Genomic DNA, 21,484 nt, shown 5'->3' with positions numbered 1-21,484 from the left:
AGAGGCGCGTTGTGACGTCACGATTCCTTTTGCTTATATTTTGTTAACTATTTATTCTATACAAATACTTTTGGTTCCAAATTGTAGAGAATTAAATTTTGACCTTATAATGTACAATTTTCAACAATGTGCGATGTGACCTGTAAAACTTACATATAATATACCAAAAAATTGTTTTGCAAACGTTGTGACGTCACGCTGGAATGGGTCATATATAGATTTCGACTTTTAAAAATTATACGTAAAGAAGCTTAAAACAAAAACTAGGATGATTTTTGTTTCTTACTCAAATGAACTTAAGAAATTAAACATATTTCAGCTTTTGTGGAGGTTTAATAATGATTATATAGTGGAATAATAGAGTGTTTTTGTATGCCCCCATCATGTTTGTAAAATGCCTCCATTCTAAAATAATAGGTTAAATAGAATAAATAAATGATTTTTATCACTAAACCTTCAAATCTAAGCTCTGAATAACATCTTAAGAGAGAATTGAAGATCTAAAAACAGATTTGATAAAGTTTTTCTCATTGATGAACTGCCTCCAAAGTATGGCAACTCTAACTTTTGTTTTATTCCATAAAACTATAATGTACAAAGATTTTTATAAAAGTTCAGCTGAAGCGTACGGAAATTATTACTTTCTAGCAGTTCCAATGAAATTATACGGAAATATTGCCCAAAAAACAGAAATTTTGTTCAAAACATAAATAGGCGCATTTAGCCCGCACGGTTTGAGGTTCGGCATTTTAGACAATACTTATAATAAAATCGTTTTCTTGGAAAGAGAAGAAAATTTTAACATAAAAATTACTCTAATGTATAGAAAACAGATGCCTGCATACGTATATATAGTTTTTGTACACATATTCGATGTGATATCTTTGGAGAATCCTTTTTTCAATGTCAAATTATATCAAGTATTTATATAAAAATCTAAGTAGTACATTTCTCTTTAAAAAAAATTTCAAATATTAATATGACATTCTAAAATTTATTTAATACTGCTTTGGTCTACCTTACATATTCTAGCATACGCTCAATCACTCACACGCTGGTATTTTGTAAAAAACAGAAACACCTGTTCCAGTGATGTTTGCCCTAACGCATAATCCTCGATGCCGAGCGTCTTCTTAGCTTTTTCCATAAGCCCGAACATGGTTGACCATTTCAGTTTTGAGTGAGTTATGTGATAGGTTAGGGAATCCTGGTGCTCCTCTCTGTGGAAAATCAATACCGTTGTAATTAAATGTAAATTTTGATTAATTACACAGATGATGACATACTTTAGGACAGCGCCCGGGAAATTTTGTAGAATGTACTCCTTGAGAGCGTGAGAATCATCATCGCTTTCGGAAAGTCGTTTCAGCTTAACCGTGAGGAAGTATCCTTTCGAAAATTTATTCTTCAAATGTTGCGTCGACCCGATACATTTGAACTCGCCGTTCACCATAACAGCAAGTCGCGAACATAGAGCCTCACATTCTTCCATGCTGTGAGATGTAAGAATTACAGCCTTTCCGGATTTTTTCACTTTAAGTATAACATTCCAGAGGTGTCGCTTAGCTCCAGGGTCCATTCCCGTTGTTGGTTCATCTAGATAGATAACCGAAGGATTGGCTAGCAAAGCTAAAGCTGTGCTAAGTTTTCGCTTATTCCCTCCGCTATACTCCTTGACTCGTTTGTCGATGTGTTGCATGAAATTCAGCTCAAGTGCTAACTTTTCTGAAGCTTCTCTAATTTGATTGCTTGGAATTCCTCTTAAAAGACCGAAAATTTTTAGAGTTTCTCTTCCTGTTAAATCTTCTAACATGGCATCAAATTGAGGACAGTATCCGATGTGCCGATACACTCTGTTCATATTAGTATTAAGATTGATTCCTTTAACCCAAGCTTCACCTGCCGAGATATTTTCATCTCCCGTCAGCATTTTAAAGGTGGAAGTTTTGCCAGCTCCGTTAACTCCTAATAAGCCGAAACATTCCGAATGATCAACTGATAGATTCATTCGATCGACTGCTAAAAATCGGTTGTAGTATTTGGTAATATTTTTCATCACCAAATTGCCTTGGAGAATCTCTTTGCTGGAAAGATTGTGAACACGTTCCGTCTCTCTCAAAACATCATCATCCATTGTAGCTGTGATATCTCTTGAGGGATTTGCTGGATTTTTACTGCACCGATTGATAAATATACGTGAGAAAAATTTAAACTCTATCAAAATGAGCACAATGAAAGCTACAGCTCCAACGCTGGTCATGTAAACGATTTGCCTATTGACTCCTTGATTTTCCCAGGTGAACATTTGAGTATCACAACACCTGGGAAACATCAGGCACATCAGCTCTTCCGTACAAAACTCCATCGATTCACACTGATGTACGCAAACCGATCTGGTGGCAGCCATCACATTCATATTACTTAGTGTTTGGCTGAGTGAAAATATTGGGAAAATCATAAACACCCACTCCAATCCATTGGCTATGTCTTTCAAATTGAAGCCATCAAATTTCAGCAGAAACACGGCCGTAAAGCATATGGTTCCACTGAATATGTTGATCATCATCATTTTGACAAAACCCGTTGATGGGACGTCAAACCAGAACGAGCATAGATAAGTCAAGGGAAGAAAGGCAAATCCGAAGACAACCATTATCGATAGAACTCGACTCAGATCTTCGGGGGTGGCCCAGCCTTCTTCTTGATATATGGCCAGAGTTCCCAGATACACCAGCGCTGTTATCAAGAAGGTGAAATAGTCCCAGATAAACGATACGCACCAGAAGGTGAACACACTGATGCCACTGACAAACTGTAACAGTTTAGCTCGAGATGTCCTTTCCTTGATATAGAACATTATATACATGGCCACGATGAAAGACATGGCAAATCCAGTGTTGAACGATAGTTGAAATCCAAGATTGTTTCCAGATTGAAGTTGAATGAACTGTGAATGAATAAAATTAATTTGAAAAATTTATACTTTCTTCAAATAGTTTGTAGAATACGCTACCCTCGTGTTGGGTCTGTAAGGCAACGGTTTATTTACGGTGACAATTTCACAATCCGGACATACGAGCTTCAACAAGGCGTTGTAGAATATGCTTATCCCCAAAGGTGCGGTGTGGAAACCTTGAGCATTGAACCAAACCGTCGTATTATCCCCTGCGGTTGTGGCCGTCATATACTGTCGATTGACTCGACCAATGTTAGCGGTTGACTGTAAACAAATGAAAATTTATCACCCTAAGGAAAACTTCTTGAAAATCTAATTTGATCCACCAACCAATGCTAAAATATAATCGATCATCTCTCCGGATATCACTGAAAATGTATGAGTGTCCGAATATCCGTCGAAAACTCGCTGATATCCAATTCGTATGGGATCATCTGAAGAGCTAAGTTCCAGTAGAGTTCGCGTTTCCGAGTAATTTGTGATGGTGATCGGAAGTGGAGGCAATTCTCGGATGCCGGGAAACGAGCGGACAATTGCAACCGTAACGGAGATAAAATAAACCGGAATCAGCAGCTGTACGAGCTGTTGCACCCAACTGCGTTTGGTCGATAGGATCTTCTTTAGGAACATGGATCGTATTTGATTAAAGGTTAGGCTTGAGCCTTCCAGCAGTTTTTCCTGGTCTTCATACACTGGAAGAAAAGTTAACTCTTTTTCAGTTAAGAGTAATAACTAGGAATTTCATATTTACAAAAACTAAAAAGATTGTCAACACATTTAAATATCTCAGTAATTCTTCTCAAATTTAAGAATCTTTAGTAATATTTCATATGTTTTTTGTGCGTGACACACGACTTTTTGTGTTTATAACCCTACTTACGTTTGATAGTTGAATGAGATACTCCATTTTCTGCTAGTTCAAGCTCGCTTTCTTTTAAAGAGGAATTCTGGTCCAGGGCATAAGAATCACTGCCAACTCTGGAAACAATAAACCAAGATAAGATACACCGTTGGTTAGTTTTTATAGAAATTTTACCGTAAGAAAACTTCTTCCATGGTTGTGAGAGAAATTCCATAGTTCCGTATTCCCACAGAAGCTGAATTTTCTTCCACCTCTTGAAGCATTTTTTCAAATATGTCCGTGTACTTCTCGTCCAGCACAAATGACAACTCTGTTCCTATGTCGGTGTCAATTTCAATGCTTGGTATATACTTTCTCAAAAGAGACTTCAACTTTTGGCTGTCGCAATCTTCGCTTTTCACGCATATTAATCTGTAACCGACACCAAACTTTTTCTTCAAGAAAAACGACGACCCAACGGCTTTCAAATCGCCATTAGCCATGATCGCGATTCTATCTCCGAGAATATCTGCTTCGTCCATAAAGTGTGTCGACAGTAGTATAGTTCGACCTTTCTTTTCCTTTATCAGCAAATCCCACAGCGCACGCCTTGCTGATGGATCCATTCCAGATGTTGGTTCATCACATAACACCACTTTAGATCCTCCACAAAGAGCTATGCCAACGGATAGTTTTCGTTTCATACCCCCAGATAAAGTTCGTGATTGTTTGTTCGTTTTGTCCATCAGTTCCAATAGCTTGGTATATCGATCTATTTCATCCTTGATGGCAGATTTCGGTGTTCCTTTTAGCCTAGAGAAAAATTCTATATGCTCTGCAACTGTCATTTCATCAAACAAGACGTTGTGTTGAGGACAGAGACCCAAAGACCCCCGTGCACCGTCAATATCAGTGGTGATATCGTAGCCGTTGATTATTGCTGTTCCTGATGTTGGAGCAAATATTCCTGTCAACATTGACATGGTCGTTGTCTTGCCAGCTCCATTATGTCCAAGCAAAACCGTTATTTGATCTTCGTACATATTCAAATTCAGTCCACTGACGGCAGTTTTATCTTTGTTAAAAACTTTCCTCAGATTTCGTATGCTGATACCGGCGTGTTTCCCCGAAGGCTCTTTCTCCTGGTTCTCATCAAATGTGGGATATGTTTTGTGCGCGTAGGACTTCTTTGGTTTTCTTGTCCAGTATTTTTTCGTGAACAAAAAGTACCATGGTTGACCTACCCCGAACTCCCCCGGGAAAACTTGTTCCACGTATAAAGCCACCAGCAGATACAGAAAAGCATCTAGCAAAAGCATAAGCATAGTGTATCCAACCGAAAAATCGTCATCCACCGTAACTGGTTCGAACAAATTAGACCACTGCAGTCCGGTTGAAGTTCCCTCATGTCTCATCATCAACATGAACCCGAAAGACATTGATGAATTAGCAAATGTGCACAGCGCTAGTTTTACGGCCAACGAAAGCTGTTCATAGTTTGCAAAGGCAACATTGTACGGCACGGTCATTATAAACCAGATCAATCCGGCTATTCCAGCGGCAAGATTCGCTGAAGGTAATAGAAATAAAAAACAAATAGTGGTTTCTAAGTATAAAAAAAACTTAAACAATGTTACCTTTGGAAAAGAATGTGCTCAACATAAAGCAATAGCAAATGGTCGCCACGCTGTACGCAAACAGATAAACCCAAACCACGGTCCAATCGGCGTAGTGGAAAATGGCCAATTCACTGTTGGTCGTTAATTTCGCGCAAAGGAGGATGGTTATTAGCGTTATCGAAATTGATAGGAGTAAAATGCTTTTGACAAACCAGGCCGCCCAATGCAGTCCAGATGACAGACCCATGATTTTCATTGTTTCCTTCAGCTGCCGTTCCTTCTCCACCGTTATGTACTTGACGGTGTTCAACGCGGTGTAGAAGAAGGCTATCACAATTATCAGTGGAAGCAGATTTTCCAGGCCCGTCAGCAGGGGATCGCTGTAGTACGGAGGATACGGGAATCTCTACAGGAAGAGAGAAAAATATTGATAAGCTTAACTATAAGATTTGATTATTGTATTTAGCTAAATGTAAAGATACCAAATTTTATCAAATTTGAATACAAATTGTGAATTTTATAAAGAGATTAATCACCGTAATTTATGTTTGTAACTTAATTGATCTACCTTATCGGTGAAAAGTGATGTTAAGATTATGTAATTTTATAGACTAACCGTCTATAGGTTATGCCTTTCTGAGTTAAAGGGAGCTCATCTCCATCAAACCTTTTTGTAAGTATATTTCTCAACCAACTTTGTTTTACGTTTCATATGCATTATAGATTCATCGCATTAAACTCGAAAAAACAGCATTTGCCTACTTAAAGTGTGATACGGTCAAATTGTTTATTTAAAAAATCAAATTAAATTTCTTTTTCAAGTTTAATTAGTTATAAAATTCAGGAAAAATATTCAGTTAGGCTTCCGCTTTTCCAAATCCGAATTGCCGGGCCTTACGCTTAACCCTTGCCATCAGATTTTGTACAGCCACCTTGTCCACCTTCTTCGCCGCAGAAAGCCAGTTTGCCTTGAACTGCTGCTCGTCCTTAGCAGTTTTTTTGGTCTTCTTTAGGTTCCGCTTGACAATAGCCCAGTATTTCTCAATTGGGCGGAGCTCTGGCGTGATGGGAGAGTTCTTGTCCTTGGGAACCACCTGCACGTTGTTGGCGGCGTACCCCTCCATGGCCTTTTTACCGTAATGGCAAGATGCCAAATCCGGCCAAAACAGTACGGAACAACCGTGTTTCTTCAGGAAAGGCGGCAGACGTTTATTCAATCACTCTTTCACGTAAATTTCTTGGTTGACAGTCCTGCTGCTTTTCAAGCCACAGGTACAGATGGCTTGCCAAACCAGATATTTCTTCGTGAACTTTGACAGTTTCATGTGCTTGAAAATATCTGCTACCTTTACCCTTCCTTTTGCCGTATAAAACTCCTGTCCCGGAAGCTGCTTGTAGTCGGCTTTGACGTCCATTGCCACGCAGTCAAACTTCGTCAGCATCGTCGTGTACAGCCTTCCGGGATCGCGCTTTGGTCGTCGTATTTTGTTTACCATCGCGATTTTAAGTTAGGTTATGGTTTCGCTTAAAACTACCGGCAACTTTCTTTGTCGTCTCAGCGGCTTCCGGTTCTCGATTTTCCCCCGATCCAGACTTCCTGGCTGTCGACAAACGTTCCCCAAACACTTTAATTACATTTGTAACAGTTGATTTGGCAACTTTTAGCGATTTTGCCAGCTTTAGGAGTAGCTCGGCTTTTCGCTATGCGCGAGCAAAATTTTGATACGCTGCTCTTCTTCCTTGGACGGCATTTTGACAACTGAAGAGCGAATTCCAAAATCAAAATAGGAGCAACATTCTACACACACACACATACACACACTTACACACACACACACACACACACACACACACACACACACACACACACACACACACACACACACACACACACACACCTTCAAAACGAGGGATGTTCAGGTTTTTTAAATGCAAAATTGAAAGAAATACGTCAAGTTGATATTGACCAAATTTTGACCGTATCACCCTTTAAATGGAGGCAATATACATACATATTTTTAATTTCTGGCTAGAGCGATAAGAATTATACAAATTGGACGATATTCAACACCTTATTCGTACATCCTGAAAGTACGCGAGAGAATGCAAGTTTTGCTCTCAATGCATGCGAACCGTTGTCAGTGACAATATTTCCAACTTTTCTCATTGGACAATTTTTCCAATAAGCCATCTGATTTTTAGCAATCTGGCTGCACTGCTTTTCGAAGAAAGAACAACAAGGTTGTTTTCTCACTTGAATCCCGCGCAGCAGAACAAATTTGCAAACATAGCTCTTTTTATCATTTCTGATTTATACCAACTTTAAGTAACCATTTTTACGATTGTCTACTTATTTTTAAGGATTTGCGATTAGCATTAACATTGCTAACGATTTGAGCTATAATTTTTAATTCGATTTTATGATTGCTGGATCTGAGCGATCACATAGGGGAAAAGTTCATATAACGCCCCATGTGGCTAATACGCGCCACTCTTGTTTTGAAGAATCTGAAACATTTTAAGCCTGAAAAATATTACCATGTGAATCGTCATGGCAAGTATGAATTATTCCTTAAAATGCCCCTGTGTCGTGATAATTTCACAAATTAGGGTTTTCTTCATTTCGATCTAAATTTTAAAAGACTTTCAATAAGGTGTCACCAAGCAGAGAAAAACGAATAAGACAATATTTTCTGACACATCGATAGAGGAGAATCTAAATTATGGATTTATGCTAAAAAATCATACTGAACTCGCTAAGGTATGCTTTTCATGGGTATGTTCTATCATGCGCCCATGCGCTCTTTATAACGCGCCAATCGTAGTAGGCTGAAAATAGCATTAATTTTTCAAAAAGGCCAATTTTCATTGAAAATGAACAAAAAGTCTAAAACCATATTTTGAGCGTTAATTCAGCCCAAAAAATCTATTTTTCATTTTTTGTTAAATTTCTATTAGTCCATTTTGATTTTCTTTTCAGTCAAAGTGTGTGTAAGTATTGGTGTGTTTTCGGTCTTCGGCTGCTCTCGGGTGTGTTCGGCTGCTAGGCGCGTATTGAATACACAGCGGCGCGTATTGAATACACAGCGGCGCGTATTCGCAACACAGTTTTGTTCTGTGGCTTTGAATATGGTTTTAAAAAATCATGTTTTTGAAGAAACAATAGCAATTTAAGGAATGAAAAATCATAGGAATTTGTAGAAAAAACTTTTCTTCAACGATTACACCCATTTTTAACACAATTTGTACATGGAATACATAGAAAATCAGCGATTCGCTTAGGTGGCGCATAATAGGGCATGTTCCCCTACCATCTTTTTGTTCGTTCGCACTGCAAGTTTTCGTTAGTGGGGCGACCCACGCTTGCTCTACTAATTTGTGGTGGTAGATGCAACTCTATCTGTATCTACCACTTCGAAGTAGTTGACCCGTGTCGAATAAAAATTTGGTTGATCTTTAAATGATGGTTATGCCTGACATAATTATTTTTTCGCAAATTTTATAACAGAACTATTTTTATTTCAAAAAAATGTAAGTATTTGTCATTATTGTAATTTTTTTTAAGTTTTGTAGATTTCGAATAACGTATGTGGTATTAGACTGAGTCTAAAAAGCTTCGTTTTGGTTCAAAACTCATTCATGATTTTTTGTAGATTTTTTAGTGACGTTTAGATGGGTAAATTTTATTTTTTAGGTTTGTATAGGAAAATTAAGTATTTTGTACTGAAAAATGAACATCATTTTTATTTCTTCCGTGGAACCGAGCTTGTTTATGGTTTTAGTGTCAATTTAATAATTCTCCAGAGGAAATTTTCCGCCAATCAACTTTGCCGAAGACCGTAACTTCATCACTTAAAAATTCTGCAAAAAAACTTGGATGAGTTTTGAACCAGCTTTTTAAACCCCAGGTTTCGAGAAATTCAAAAATGATCCCAAATGGACTCAGTCTAATGTGGTATACTTATTTATACCGCATGAGTCAAATGACGTAAAACACATTTTTCGCTGAAACTCTCTTGCTTCTCAATCGATTTTTTGCTAAATTTATAGTTTTTGAAAGCTCAAAAAATAATTCATTTAGTACTTAAGTAAGCTAAAGGTAAATGCTATATGTTGCCAGTGTGAAAATATGTTTTTTATTTTTTTTAAGATCTGGCAACAAAAATTTCAAAAAGTGGTTAAAACCGTACTTTGCCATTAATCAACCAATTACAGATTTTATATGTAATTACTAATGTTTATTCGTATTTCACATCTACTTACAGTATGTCTTTTATCAGTCGGTCATCAAGACCCAAGAAGTCGAACAAAAACAATTGGAACGATAATCTGACCTATCTTAGAAAAACTGTTATCAATAACACATATGATTTACCAATTTAAATGCATTATAATTTATAAGTCGTACTAAACAAATTTCACGGTCACAAAAGAATTATTGCACCAAATCATTACGCTATCATTTCTATTATAAACTCTGTCTTCAAAATGGGAAATTCGCCATTCTATCAAATATTACTTTTTCCAACATGTCAGCGCCCATGAATATGAACATCAACAGCATTCAATGTTTTGTTTTTATTTTCCTTTCCTTTTATGCAAGGCCGGATTAAAGGGGGGGCAAAAGGGGCAATTGCCCCGGGCCCCCCGGCTCAGGGGGCCCCCCGAGGGAAAAAAAAGTTTTAACCTTACTTTAATCATACTACCACAAATCCATGAAAAGAAATCAAAACTAGAAAATCGGAATAAAAACTTGAAATATAAAAACTAATGGGCCCACGTGAAAAAATATCTAGATTAGCTTTTGTCTTAAAAAGTTAAGGGGCCCCCTAGAGTAAGCAGTGAAGGGGCTCTCCCACAATTTGCGAGCTGAGAATATCAAAATCTTCTGGACAAAACTGAATTTGAAAAAAAAAATCAAGAAGAATATGAGGCAAAACACCTCAAATTTTCATTTTTTTATCGAAACATATCAGTTACGATATTCTGTACAGAACACGTAAAATTTTACACATTTTCATTACATTCAAACGTCTTGCTCAAAAATAATGTTTGTTGTTACGTTAAGTTTCCAAGTTATGGTTTTCTGCACATAAATACCAGCTCATTTCGCTTTATGATAAACATTTCAGAATTTTACCCGGGCAGTATCCAGGTTAATATCGCGTATTATAATAACTTTTCACCTTCAATCATTATTATTGAAATTTTCATTGGTTTATAAATTCTTAACCCTTTTCCCTCCCTATTTTTTAAAGTAAAATCTTTTTAAATCTTTGCAGTTGCTTGAATTGGCTCAATCTACAGTACAGGGTTTCTTTATTGAATTTTCATATCAATTTCTGTCTTAGACTTGAAATTTGTACTGGAACATTTTCAACTGATTTAACCAAAATTTTATCATCTCCTGAAGTGAATATCCTGAATTCAGCAGATCATTTATCAAATTATCATTATCAAATTATCATAAAAACGATTGAGTGATTTTCTTAATATGAATATTTCTTTGATCATTTTCCAGATCCAATTCATTGGGATTTTCAAGTCTTGTGTTGTTTCTTCAGTTACTGAAGTTCAGTTTCTTCATTTTTCTGAATTTTGAAAATTCAGGATTTTTGTTTAGAGTAAGGCTGCCAGAATTTTTTCAGCACGTACCCGGGCCGAACAAATCCAGGCTATTTTAGCTAAAAACCTGGCAAAATCCGGACATTTGATACCAAAATGTCGACCCAGGAAGTACACAAATCGAGAAAAAAACTTGATTGAATCGAATTTAAGCTTTCAAAAAAAACTCTTCATTATTAATTTTATAAAACTTGCTCAAAAAATTCCGTTTGGGTTGATTGATTGCCAACACAACATAATATGATTTTCTCTGTTTGCTTTGGCAAATAATGTGAATGAAATCCGGACAATCGAGCGGGACCGGACTTTTGTCAAATTTTTTTTTTAAATATCCGGACAAACCCGGAAAATACCGGGCATTCTGACAACCTTAGTTAAGCGTACTAAACTCATTTGGATTCCGTATCTGATTTTTTTTTCAATAATAACTGATTGTGTGTTTTAAACATTTAATCTCAAGTTTTTTTCAACCGATCATTTTTGCACTAATACCCCTTTGGCTTTGAGGGCATCGAATGAAACTTTCGTCACATTTAGAATAACAATTTGATAAAAAAAATTTATCTGATGAGAATCATATTCAAAAACCTATCATGAAATGATTTTTTTCTGATTTTGCTCTGATAGTAACTTAGTATCTCTATTTTTTAAATTTAATTCATATTTTGTTTCTTAAAACTTGATTTGAAATTATGATTTAGATTTGGGACACTGTATTTTGGTTCTAAATATAACGTGATTTAAAGTTTTGAATTCCTAAACTCTTATATCTGTATCTCTATGGAATATGGATTTAGTTATTTTGTTTGTTTTTTTTTTTTAATTTTGTTTTCTATGTTTCAAATCTTCAAGCTTCTTCCTTATTGTCACTAGGTAAATATTTCTCGAATAAGCACAAACTAAACGATCAATGATTATATGAAAATCATCTAAAATACCTATCCGGTAATTTTTTAAAATTAGAGAATTTTAGTTAATGATAAGAATTAAATTTAGCATTTTGCAGCTTAAGTTAGAGTTTTCATTTCTAAGAAATTTCTAAACTCTTCCGCAATGTTTGCACGTGATTGATTAACAATTTTTATTTGAAGATACTAGAAGCTATTTTCTACGCAGACAACATGGCTATTTGAAGATAGTATACTGAACTCATCTCCAGTTTTTTAACACGTTTAAAAGCTTTTGTATTTTCTGGGTAGCATTTGAAAAAAAAAATCGATTTATAGGGCCCCCCCCGAGATAAATTGCCCCGGGCCCCCCGATGGCTTAATCCGGCTCTGCTTTTATGCATTCTATTTTCCGTCTGTGCCGCACAGTGGTGAGTAATTCCTGATTTTTTTTTTTCGAGCACCTAATAACTGATTTATGGCCGTTTTCCCGTAGCATGTTTTTTCAAACAAAAAAAACTTCGACTTTGAATAACGTTGAAATAAATGATTGTAGCTGAATACTGTCTGAGAATCACATTTGAGTTAGGATACAAACTCGTTTGTGAAACAAGAGAGTTATAAAGGAAACGTGAATGAGTATGAAGAGGTACATATAATAACAATATCAAAAAAGCACAACAAAAAAAAAATTTTCTGATACCATTTTCTTACTCATGTACGACCATCACACATGCTCGAAAAAATAAAAAATTTTACTGATACGATTCATAAACCGACTAACCATGTGATATATAAACCACAGTGATACAACCATAGAACCCAGTCAGCCTGTTAAAACTATAATGGGGTATGATAATATATCCGACACGGATCTTAATGTGGATCATATTGATAATTTTGAAAGTTTTATTCATCATTATCAAAATGTAATTGAACTTAATGCCAAATCAACACCCATTCAAAAATTGAATTTAAAAAAAGCGAAAACTGTACGATGCTCTCAAACACGATAGAACGATTGAATCCGAATATAAACGGATTCGAAATTTGTTGAGCAATAAAATTAAACTCTCAAAAACACAGAATAAATTGAAAAATCCTAAATTTCTGTAGCAAAAAATAAACGAATAAGTTTTTAAGAAAACAGGAACAAAAGATACAGTAAAGTATACAATCAATATCAACGACAATTTGGTTTCAGATGAGACAAAAGTAGCTAATGCTTTTAATAATTGCTACCTTGATGTATGTAATGAAGTTCCTGAACCATTAGAATCATTTGTTCTAGACAGAAATGTTCTAAATCCTACATTTAATTTTTCTTCTGTACTGCAAAACCATATTTCCAAATTCTTGCAGCAATGCAGCCACTGCACAGTGGTCCGAAAAGGCTAAAAGTGGAACTTTTTTCGTAGCGCCTCTGTTTTTCATTTTATCTCTTAAGTGTCTTCAGAACATTTGCTTCTTCAAACATGCTTCATAACTTGAAATTATCAAAAGTTAGTCAAAGCCTACTATAAAAAAATTGAAAATTGTGACTTTTTTAGTTCAATACATAGAGCATTACTTTATACTACAAAGTTGTAGAATACAAGAAAATATGAAACTTTGTTAAATACACCAGAACTCTATCTCTTTTCAGAGCAGAGTTATAAAGGTTTTATTTTAAAAGTTATTTAAAAGTAAGTTTTTTAAACTTAACTATAGTTAAATGAGGATTTACATGAATAAAATGTTCTAAACATTTGTTGAGACATTCAAATCCCACGTTTTGCATAAGATTGCAACATTCTACGACGTTTCCTAGCCAACTTATAGCATTTTTAAGTTTCATTTACGTGCAAATACGTGCAAGTGGATTTTCCAAACTAATAAACCACATTCAAGCTTGAACTTAGTGAAACAAATTGGTGTCGGCACCATTTGTCTCCACGCGCTTATATTTGAACACAACAAGCATAAGTTTGATGTATTTTGCGTGTTTCCATACAAAAATTATTTTTCACTGCCTTCTGCCTTCGTTTTGCGTAGCATCTGCGTAGCCTGGAAATCTTTTTTTCCATTTTTTGTATGGAAACATGTAAAACATATCAAATATATGTTTGTTGTGTTCGAATATGAGCGCGTGGAGACAAATGGCGCCAACACCAATTTGTTGCACTAAGTTCAAGCTTCAATTTGATTTGTTAGTTTTGAAAATCCACTTGCACGTTTTTGCAATAAGGCGGCATCCATAAATTACGTAACGCAAAAAATGCACTTTTTTGACCCCCTCCCCCCCGTATGTCACAAATCGTAACGCTTAGACGTACCCCCCTACGAAAATTACGTAACGCCTCCCCCCTCCCCTATGTCACAATTCGTAACGATCAAGCTTACTCCCTCCCCCCCCCCTAGGAGCGTTACGTAATTTATGGATGCCCCCTAAGCGCTCGTGAAGTTGACTAAAAATGAAACTTAAAAATGCAATAAGTTGGCTAGGAAACGTCGTAGAATGTTGCAATCCTATGCAAAACGTGGGATTTGAATGTCTCAACAAATGTTTAGAACATTTTATTCATGTAAATCCTCATTTAACTATAGTTAAGTTTAAAAAACTAACTTTTAAATAACTTTTATAATAAAACCTTTATAACTCTGCTCGGAAAAGAGATAGAGTTTTGGTGTATTCAACAAAGTTTCATATTTTCTTGTATTCTACAACTTTGTAGTATAAAGTAATGCTCTATGTATTGAACTAAAAAAGTTAGAATTTTCAATTTTTTTATAGTAATAATAATTTGATAACTTCAAATTATGAAGCATGTTTGAAGAAGCAAATGTTCTGAAGACACTTAAGAGTTAAATGAAAGACAAAGGCACTATGAAAAAAGTTCCACTTTTAACCCTTTCGGACCACAGTGTACTGGCTTGGACAGAATTTCAACGAAGTTTATGAAAATATAAAGATACTCTACCTTTCAAAGTATACGACTCTTATCAATGAATGTATAAGTACTAGTAATTTCCCTGATATCTTGAAACTTGCGAAAGTAATACCAGTTTATAAATAAGGCTGATAAAACTGTTCTTGGCGATTACCGACCGATATCGCAAATACACGATTTTGTATAAGAAATAATATTATTCACCTAGTAGATGGAATCTCAAGTGGATTAGACAACACAAAATTTGTAGCATGTGTATTTATTGATGTTAAAACAGCTTTCGACTCTGTTCACCATAAGTTACTGGTCAAAAAGCTCTCTGACATTGGTTTTTCTTATGATGCTCAGCTTTTCATAAAATCCTATTTACATAATAGAAAACAAGCAGTAAAAATTAATAACATTACCAGTTAACTACAAACTATCAAACACGGGGTTCCTCAAGGATCCATTTTGGGACCGTTGTTGTTTATCATATATGTCAATAGCATCTTCACGTTGCCTCTAGTAGGAAAACTGCAGCTTTATGCAGATGATGCTACAATCTTATATACTTCTGAAGATTTGGCTACATTAAAACGAAGCATCGAACATGATCTTGGAATGTTAGCCGACTATTTCCTATCAAATCGTATGAAAATGAACCTGAAAAAGACCAACTTTATATTATATAATCTTCCAGGTAATACCCCAACCCTTCAGATCTCTGTACGAGGATCTCTAGTGCAACAAGTCAACTTTGCAAAATATTTAGGTCTGTTTATTGACGAAAATATGAAATGGAATATTCAAACAAAAAAGGTTTGCTCTAAAATAACGCCATACCTTTTTGCGCTGAAAAAAATTACGGCCAATAATAATTGAAAATACAGCTTGGAAAATATATTTTTCCTATATCCACCCTCATTTTGCGTATATGAACTCCATATGGGGTAGCAGCGCTAGCATGAATTTGAATCCAATTCGTATATTTCAAAATAAAGCCATCAAGATCATAAGAAACCTTCCTATACTACATTCCACTCTTCAGCTTTACAATTCCAGAGTACTATCTCGTGAAATGTTGATTAAGCTCGAGTTTTGTTTGTATATCTACAAAGTTTTGATTAACATCATTAAAAATCAACTAGATCTTACACTTAAATCAGAAATTCGATCACATTACACAAGAAGTTCGGCTCATGTTAATCTCCTTACTAGACGATTTCGAACTTTCTTCGCTTAAAATAATGTAGTGAACAAATGTATAAATCTGTTCAATTCGTTACCAATCGAATCGAAATTCGTTACCAATCGAAATGCTAACCAATCAATCATTAACGATCTTCAGCACAGTATGGTCCACCCACTCTTACGAAACCATACCATACATAGATAGTATGGCTTGTGGAGGGGTGTGATTCTACTGTGCTTCTCAAACCAAACCACAATTTAAACTGCACGGACCTCCCAAGAAACTGCATTCCCACAGCGCGGTAAATCTTGACATTACTATGGGCTCTTGGGAGTAGAGGACAGGAAACTGTGTTTACAACCGTGTGCAACCTGGTGTGAGATCTTTAAAAATTGTCCTTCCTAATTGCATCCTAACCCTTATCTTCGACCACTTTCCACCATCAATTCCAATCCTTTACTTTCTATCCTTTCCTTCATCCTCAAAGGCAGCATCGAAAACCAAAATTCCAAAGTTAGATAGCAGCTAAGTTAAAGCAAACACACAATCACTGAAGTTGTAACACCTTATAGGGACCGTCAATAGTTTTTTTTTAACTTCTTCGGTTTGTAAATTAAATAAAGTAAAAAAATCAATCAGAATCAATATCTCAAATTAATTGAATTTCCGGTAAGCCATTAAAAAATTATTCAAAATTATGATCCTTATTCTGAACAAGAAATTTACCTGAAAATAAATTTTAAGCGAATTAAAACCAGAATTTAAAGCTTTCATGACTTCATGAAAGCCAATGGACAGAAATATGTAGAATCTATAAAATATAACACCGGATTTAAAGACAAAAATCAAATCCGTATTGAAAAATAAACTTCAGACCAGGTTGGAAATTAACCGTGATTAAAAATTGTTCAAAAAAATGATATGATATAGTTCAGTTACACTTTTTAATAAAAATCCAATTCTTAAGGTAGGGTTTTTGTGTGTCGAGATTTGAGTTTCAATGCAAAAGGTTTATTGAATAGCAATCCTAAACTTACAATAAAAATAAGTTACAATTCATAAACGTCAGAGTGACTTGGTACTAAATTTCGCAAGAGGCGATCAAATTTTCTTGCATGTTTATTAACACATCTCCTTTAGGGTTCAAGAAATTTCCCGTTACTATGGTAAATACATTTCTTTATCTTAAAATACTGCTTAAATACTCCGTACAATACATATACTGAAAGTGTTATCAATTAGACACTAGTCTCTGAGTTTTCTGTATTAGCTTGGTGTTTGCGGATCATAAATGAATAAGTACTTGATGAATCATCCAACACGATGGAAATCCCCGAAAAAATTCATAGATGAAAAGGGGGCTATTACTAATTCTTTATCTAACTTACCCTAAGAAACACCTTCGGAAACTCCATCTCCGGCTCCCGTTCCAGAATGATGGCCTTAGCCACTGCACTCTGTATGGCTATGAAGGATTCGTTGTGGTAGTTAGCCGGATAGCCTCCGTCATGCCAATCGCGGTAGGTGGCACCTGCTATTTGAAACTGTGCAAACATCAGCTCCGTTGCCCAATTAGCCCAGAAGGCACTGAAAGTGTCCTGAAACGTTCGCATTTCCGATGGGTACCGTAGGGCAAAAGTCACTTTGCTTGGCAACGTAGCCAGTGATTGGTAGTTTTCGGGAAATTCTATCCCCACCAAGGTGTTGTTGTTGCGCAAGAAATTCTCCAAGGCTTGGGCATTCGGGAACGGTTGAAGTTCCAGAGGTTCTTGTATTTGAAGTGCCGCATTTGCAACGAGTCTATCCACCAAAGGGCACTGCGGCGAATACGCTATCATAAAGTTGATTGGAGGGTCGATTGTTGGATTCACATCTGGGCTAAAAATTTAGGCAAGAGGATTAGTAAAGAATCTCAACAGCTTTTTTATAAGATCACCTACAATAAATGTGATACAGTATCTGTTTCCAGAGGTCTCCATATCGTAGATTCAGGGAAAAATTCCGGATCAACTAGTCCTCTGAGTAAGATAAGCACGGTGCAGCTTAGCGCTGGGATGAGTATTTCGAAGGCTGTCTGCACGTAGTGTCGTTTTTGAATGATCCAATTTTTCCACAGCAGGAGTAAGAATTTACTCCAGCTACTTGCCACTGCCATTGGTTCGAGTGCACTTCCTAGGGTTGAAACCACATATTAGAAACGTGCCCATAACTCTGATCGTGTGATTTTCGGAACAATACCCAATTTATTTTATCAATCGTAAAATTATCAATGAGTCACACACCGAAATCAGTTACCAGATTACCGTTGCTCAAACTTTCAAACATTTGTCGGGGAAATGAATGGAATGGAGCGCCAATCATTTCCCCAACAAATGTATTTGTGTTTTCGAATTACACGTGCAGTAAAGCATCGCAAGATGGGGCCTAAACAGCTAAAATATAGCGGGAAGTTTTCCGGCACCAGCTGCTTGTAGTGCGTAAACAAATTCGTGGCTTTTTGGAACCTCAATGGAATGTGAATTATCGATTTGTAATCGATCCAGACGAACGATGTGTGTTTACGATTGTTATCGAAACTGACGTGTCATAATCGGTCAGATAGGGTTTAGATATGTTATTTTGTATTGTTTAGAAACGTCACTTTAATAGGCATCGTGTGACTTCAATTATCACCATCACCGAAATCGGATTTGATTGTTGATCAATTGTTGCTTCCCAAATGATCCACATTTTAGGGCATTTTTAATTGAACACTGGAATATTTTTAAGATTTTTTATTTCTGAATTCATGGTTTTAGCATTTGTAAGATGCCCATAGAATTATATCGTCGAAGGATTTACGCTCTGTGTCGAGTTCTAAGATTTATGAATTCAGATTCGGATTTAAAAATCAGATTCAAATTTGAGATTTCCAATTTTTTTTTTAATTAAAAATACTTTTATTAATAACTCATTTACAACAAGATAACAAATTTTACATTTAAAACATTGCTTTGCACTATTCAATTCTTATTTCCATGTGTTTACTCGTTTCCTGACTGTAGCATCTCGTATATAGCGACAGAATTATTGATTTGTGAAATCAAAACAATATCTTCACTACTACGTACTGAAACGTTAGAATTCTAACCTGAGATTCACAAGTCATACATTTTCCTAACCTCAATTTTAAACACGTGATTTCTTAGCTTGTAAACTTGTTAACGTTTTCTTCATTGTCAACGAGCGCGATCGTCTCTCTTGCAGCTTTATTAAAGATGTTGTTTCCGGCACCACCATGGATTTTTTTGCTTTTCCTTCTTCCGAGCTTCCTGATTCGGTTTTAGCCGCTCGATTTCGTTTTGGTTTACCTGTCGGCTTCAAGGGTTCGGTACGTGTGAGCTGATGTTTAGTTCCACTTCCTCCAAGTTCTTGTTTGTTTTCCGTAGATTCTGTCAATTCTGGGAATGATGTCTTGTCTTCTGGCTTCTTGACTGTTTGTTGGTGCATTATTCCAGCTTTGTCACTTGTTGTCGGATGAGCGTATGACCCCAGTCTTCTATTCATCGTATTCCGGGCTGGACAATTAGCCTTCAAATGTTCTTTTGATCCACATGTGAAACATTTATTTACCATTCTTTCGTAGTAAACCCTGGATTTAAAACTCTGTACAAATACTTGGGTCGGAATTTCGTCACGCAGTTCAATGTGCAAACCACGGACGCCATTCCAGATTGGAAACCCAAGCTCCGCCGAGTAACGCTCTCGCACTATCTGCTTAATATCTCCATACTGTGAAAATACTGCCGTAAGCTGTTTGTCGTCCACCTCTGGAGGTAAACCAAATACCCGGACATATTTAATTAATCCGTTTGCTTCAGTAACATCCACCTTAACATTTGTATTATCAGCATAAATAAAAGCCACAGACTGCCCTAGTTTTTTCAACGCATTTTCCATCAAATTCTTAGTTTCAAATTTGATAAAAAGACAAAACTCCTCTCGATACATCGCCGTAAGTTCGTCTGGATTCCAACCTTGTTGTCTAAAGAAACCAAATATTTCTTCATTTGAAGGATTTCTTGTAGTCGGTCCAAAATGCAGCCTCAAAGTATTTTCTCGAACAAAAATCGATTCCATTTTTTGCAAACAATCGAACACGTGTTCCTCTAACAGATACCAGTTTGTGGAGCCCTTATCAAGCGACCTTGAACTAGACTTCACAATACCGCACTAAGCACAATGCAAAAACACGTCCGCTCTATTCCAGGTCACACAATAAACTGATTCAGCATTCAGATTCAGATTTAGAAATAAGGATCAGATTCTTATCACAGATTCAGATTTCAGATTAAAATTTCTTATTCATATTTCAGATCCAGTTTTCATATTGAAATGTCAGGATTCAGATCCAGGTTCCAGGTTCAAGTTTCTGTTCCAGATTAAGAATTTAGATCAAGGTTCAGAATTAACCCGTTGCTTCTCATGGTAGCACAGGTGATAAACAACTTTGCACAACTTGTATTTGAACTGGACGTTTTGGATCAAAACCGAATGTGCAAGTATGAGTGGAGAATCATTGAACAAAATTTTAAGTCGGATTTTTTTTCTAAATTAAATCAAGTCGTTAATTGATGTTCAATAATTTGAGACAAGTTTTCATAATAATCCTCGAATCAAAATACTGACGTGAAGAAGATTGCTTATGGAAGCAGTATCAAACGATGTTTTACTTAGATATCAACTAAAACATATAAATTTTTCGAATAAGTAAAGTGGATCACTCGTAGGTGATACACTGTTAACAAAACGTACTTTCTTGTTATGCTTATTATCAATACTCATAAAAATCATTACGTCAAAAGATTTTTCGTTTCAGGATAGGTATTTCAGTTACTAAAATAACCAATGTACAATGGGGAAAAAAGTGTACAAACCGCGAAGAAATTCAATATATTTCGCCCTACATGACCCAAATTTTTGAAATTATTCTTTCCTTATGTGAAAATTTCCGGCGAATCGATTGGACACAGTTTCAAACGCCGCACAAGCTTACGAACGGAGATATAGTGCCTTTTTAACCCCTAATTCCCCTATATTTTGTGAACATTCCAGAAAAACACTGATTTGAATCAGAGAATTTTGAACAAAAACAGACCTATCGTGTGTAATTTTTTCTGAGGAATCGAATGGAGGCTGTTTTGGCCACCGCACGCTTCAGGAAATGGAGTTATGGCTGTTTATACCCTCAATTCCCCTATGTTTTTCAATTATTTCAGAAAAAAGCTTCTTCAGACTTGAAAATTTTGAACCAAATGGGTTGTATCTTGTGGAGTTTTTTCGGTGAATCGAATGAAGGCTGTTTGAGCCCCCGCACGCTTCGGAAAATGAAGTTATGGCTGTTTTGTCTTCAATTCCCCTCAATTTTTCAAATTGTTAAGAAAATGCATGTTCGGACTTTACAATTTTGAAA

The 21,484-nt window shown here is 36.0% G+C and overlaps 1 protein-coding gene across 2 annotated transcripts in view; it reads right to left on the bottom strand.

Moving 5' to 3' along the window:
- Positions 1-997: 997 nt before the first annotated feature.
- Positions 998-21,484, bottom strand: part of LOC129748456 (phospholipid-transporting ATPase ABCA3-like) — a 30,390-nt gene continuing 9,903 nt past the window's right edge. The window contains exons 1-10 of one of the 2 annotated variants that reach the window (XM_055743097.1): positions 18,315-18,434; positions 17,973-18,204; positions 17,421-17,910; positions 5,435-5,822; positions 3,993-5,367; positions 3,837-3,934; positions 3,287-3,648; positions 3,014-3,220; positions 1,287-2,947; positions 998-1,220 (exon numbers count right to left, since the gene is read on the bottom strand). In XM_055743097.1, the coding sequence (XP_055599072.1) occupies positions 1,040-1,220; positions 1,287-2,947; positions 3,014-3,220; positions 3,287-3,648; positions 3,837-3,934; positions 3,993-5,367; positions 5,435-5,822; positions 17,421-17,910; positions 17,973-18,204; positions 18,315-18,393 (5,073 nt within the window). In that variant the 5' untranslated portion in view covers positions 18,394-18,434 and the 3' untranslated portion in view covers positions 998-1,039. Of the gene's footprint in view, positions 1,221-1,286; positions 2,948-3,013; positions 3,221-3,286; positions 3,649-3,836; positions 3,935-3,992; positions 5,368-5,434; positions 5,823-17,420; positions 17,911-17,972; positions 18,205-18,314; positions 18,435-21,484 lie in introns of those variants that run through there. The other variant, XM_055743098.1, reaches the window with a different exon arrangement.

This window comes from Uranotaenia lowii, chromosome 2 (genome assembly GCF_029784155.1).
Source record: "Uranotaenia lowii strain MFRU-FL chromosome 2, ASM2978415v1, whole genome shotgun sequence".
NCBI lineage: Eukaryota > Metazoa > Arthropoda > Insecta > Diptera > Culicidae > Uranotaenia > Uranotaenia lowii.
This window is presented reverse-complemented; position numbering and strand designations above follow the sequence as displayed.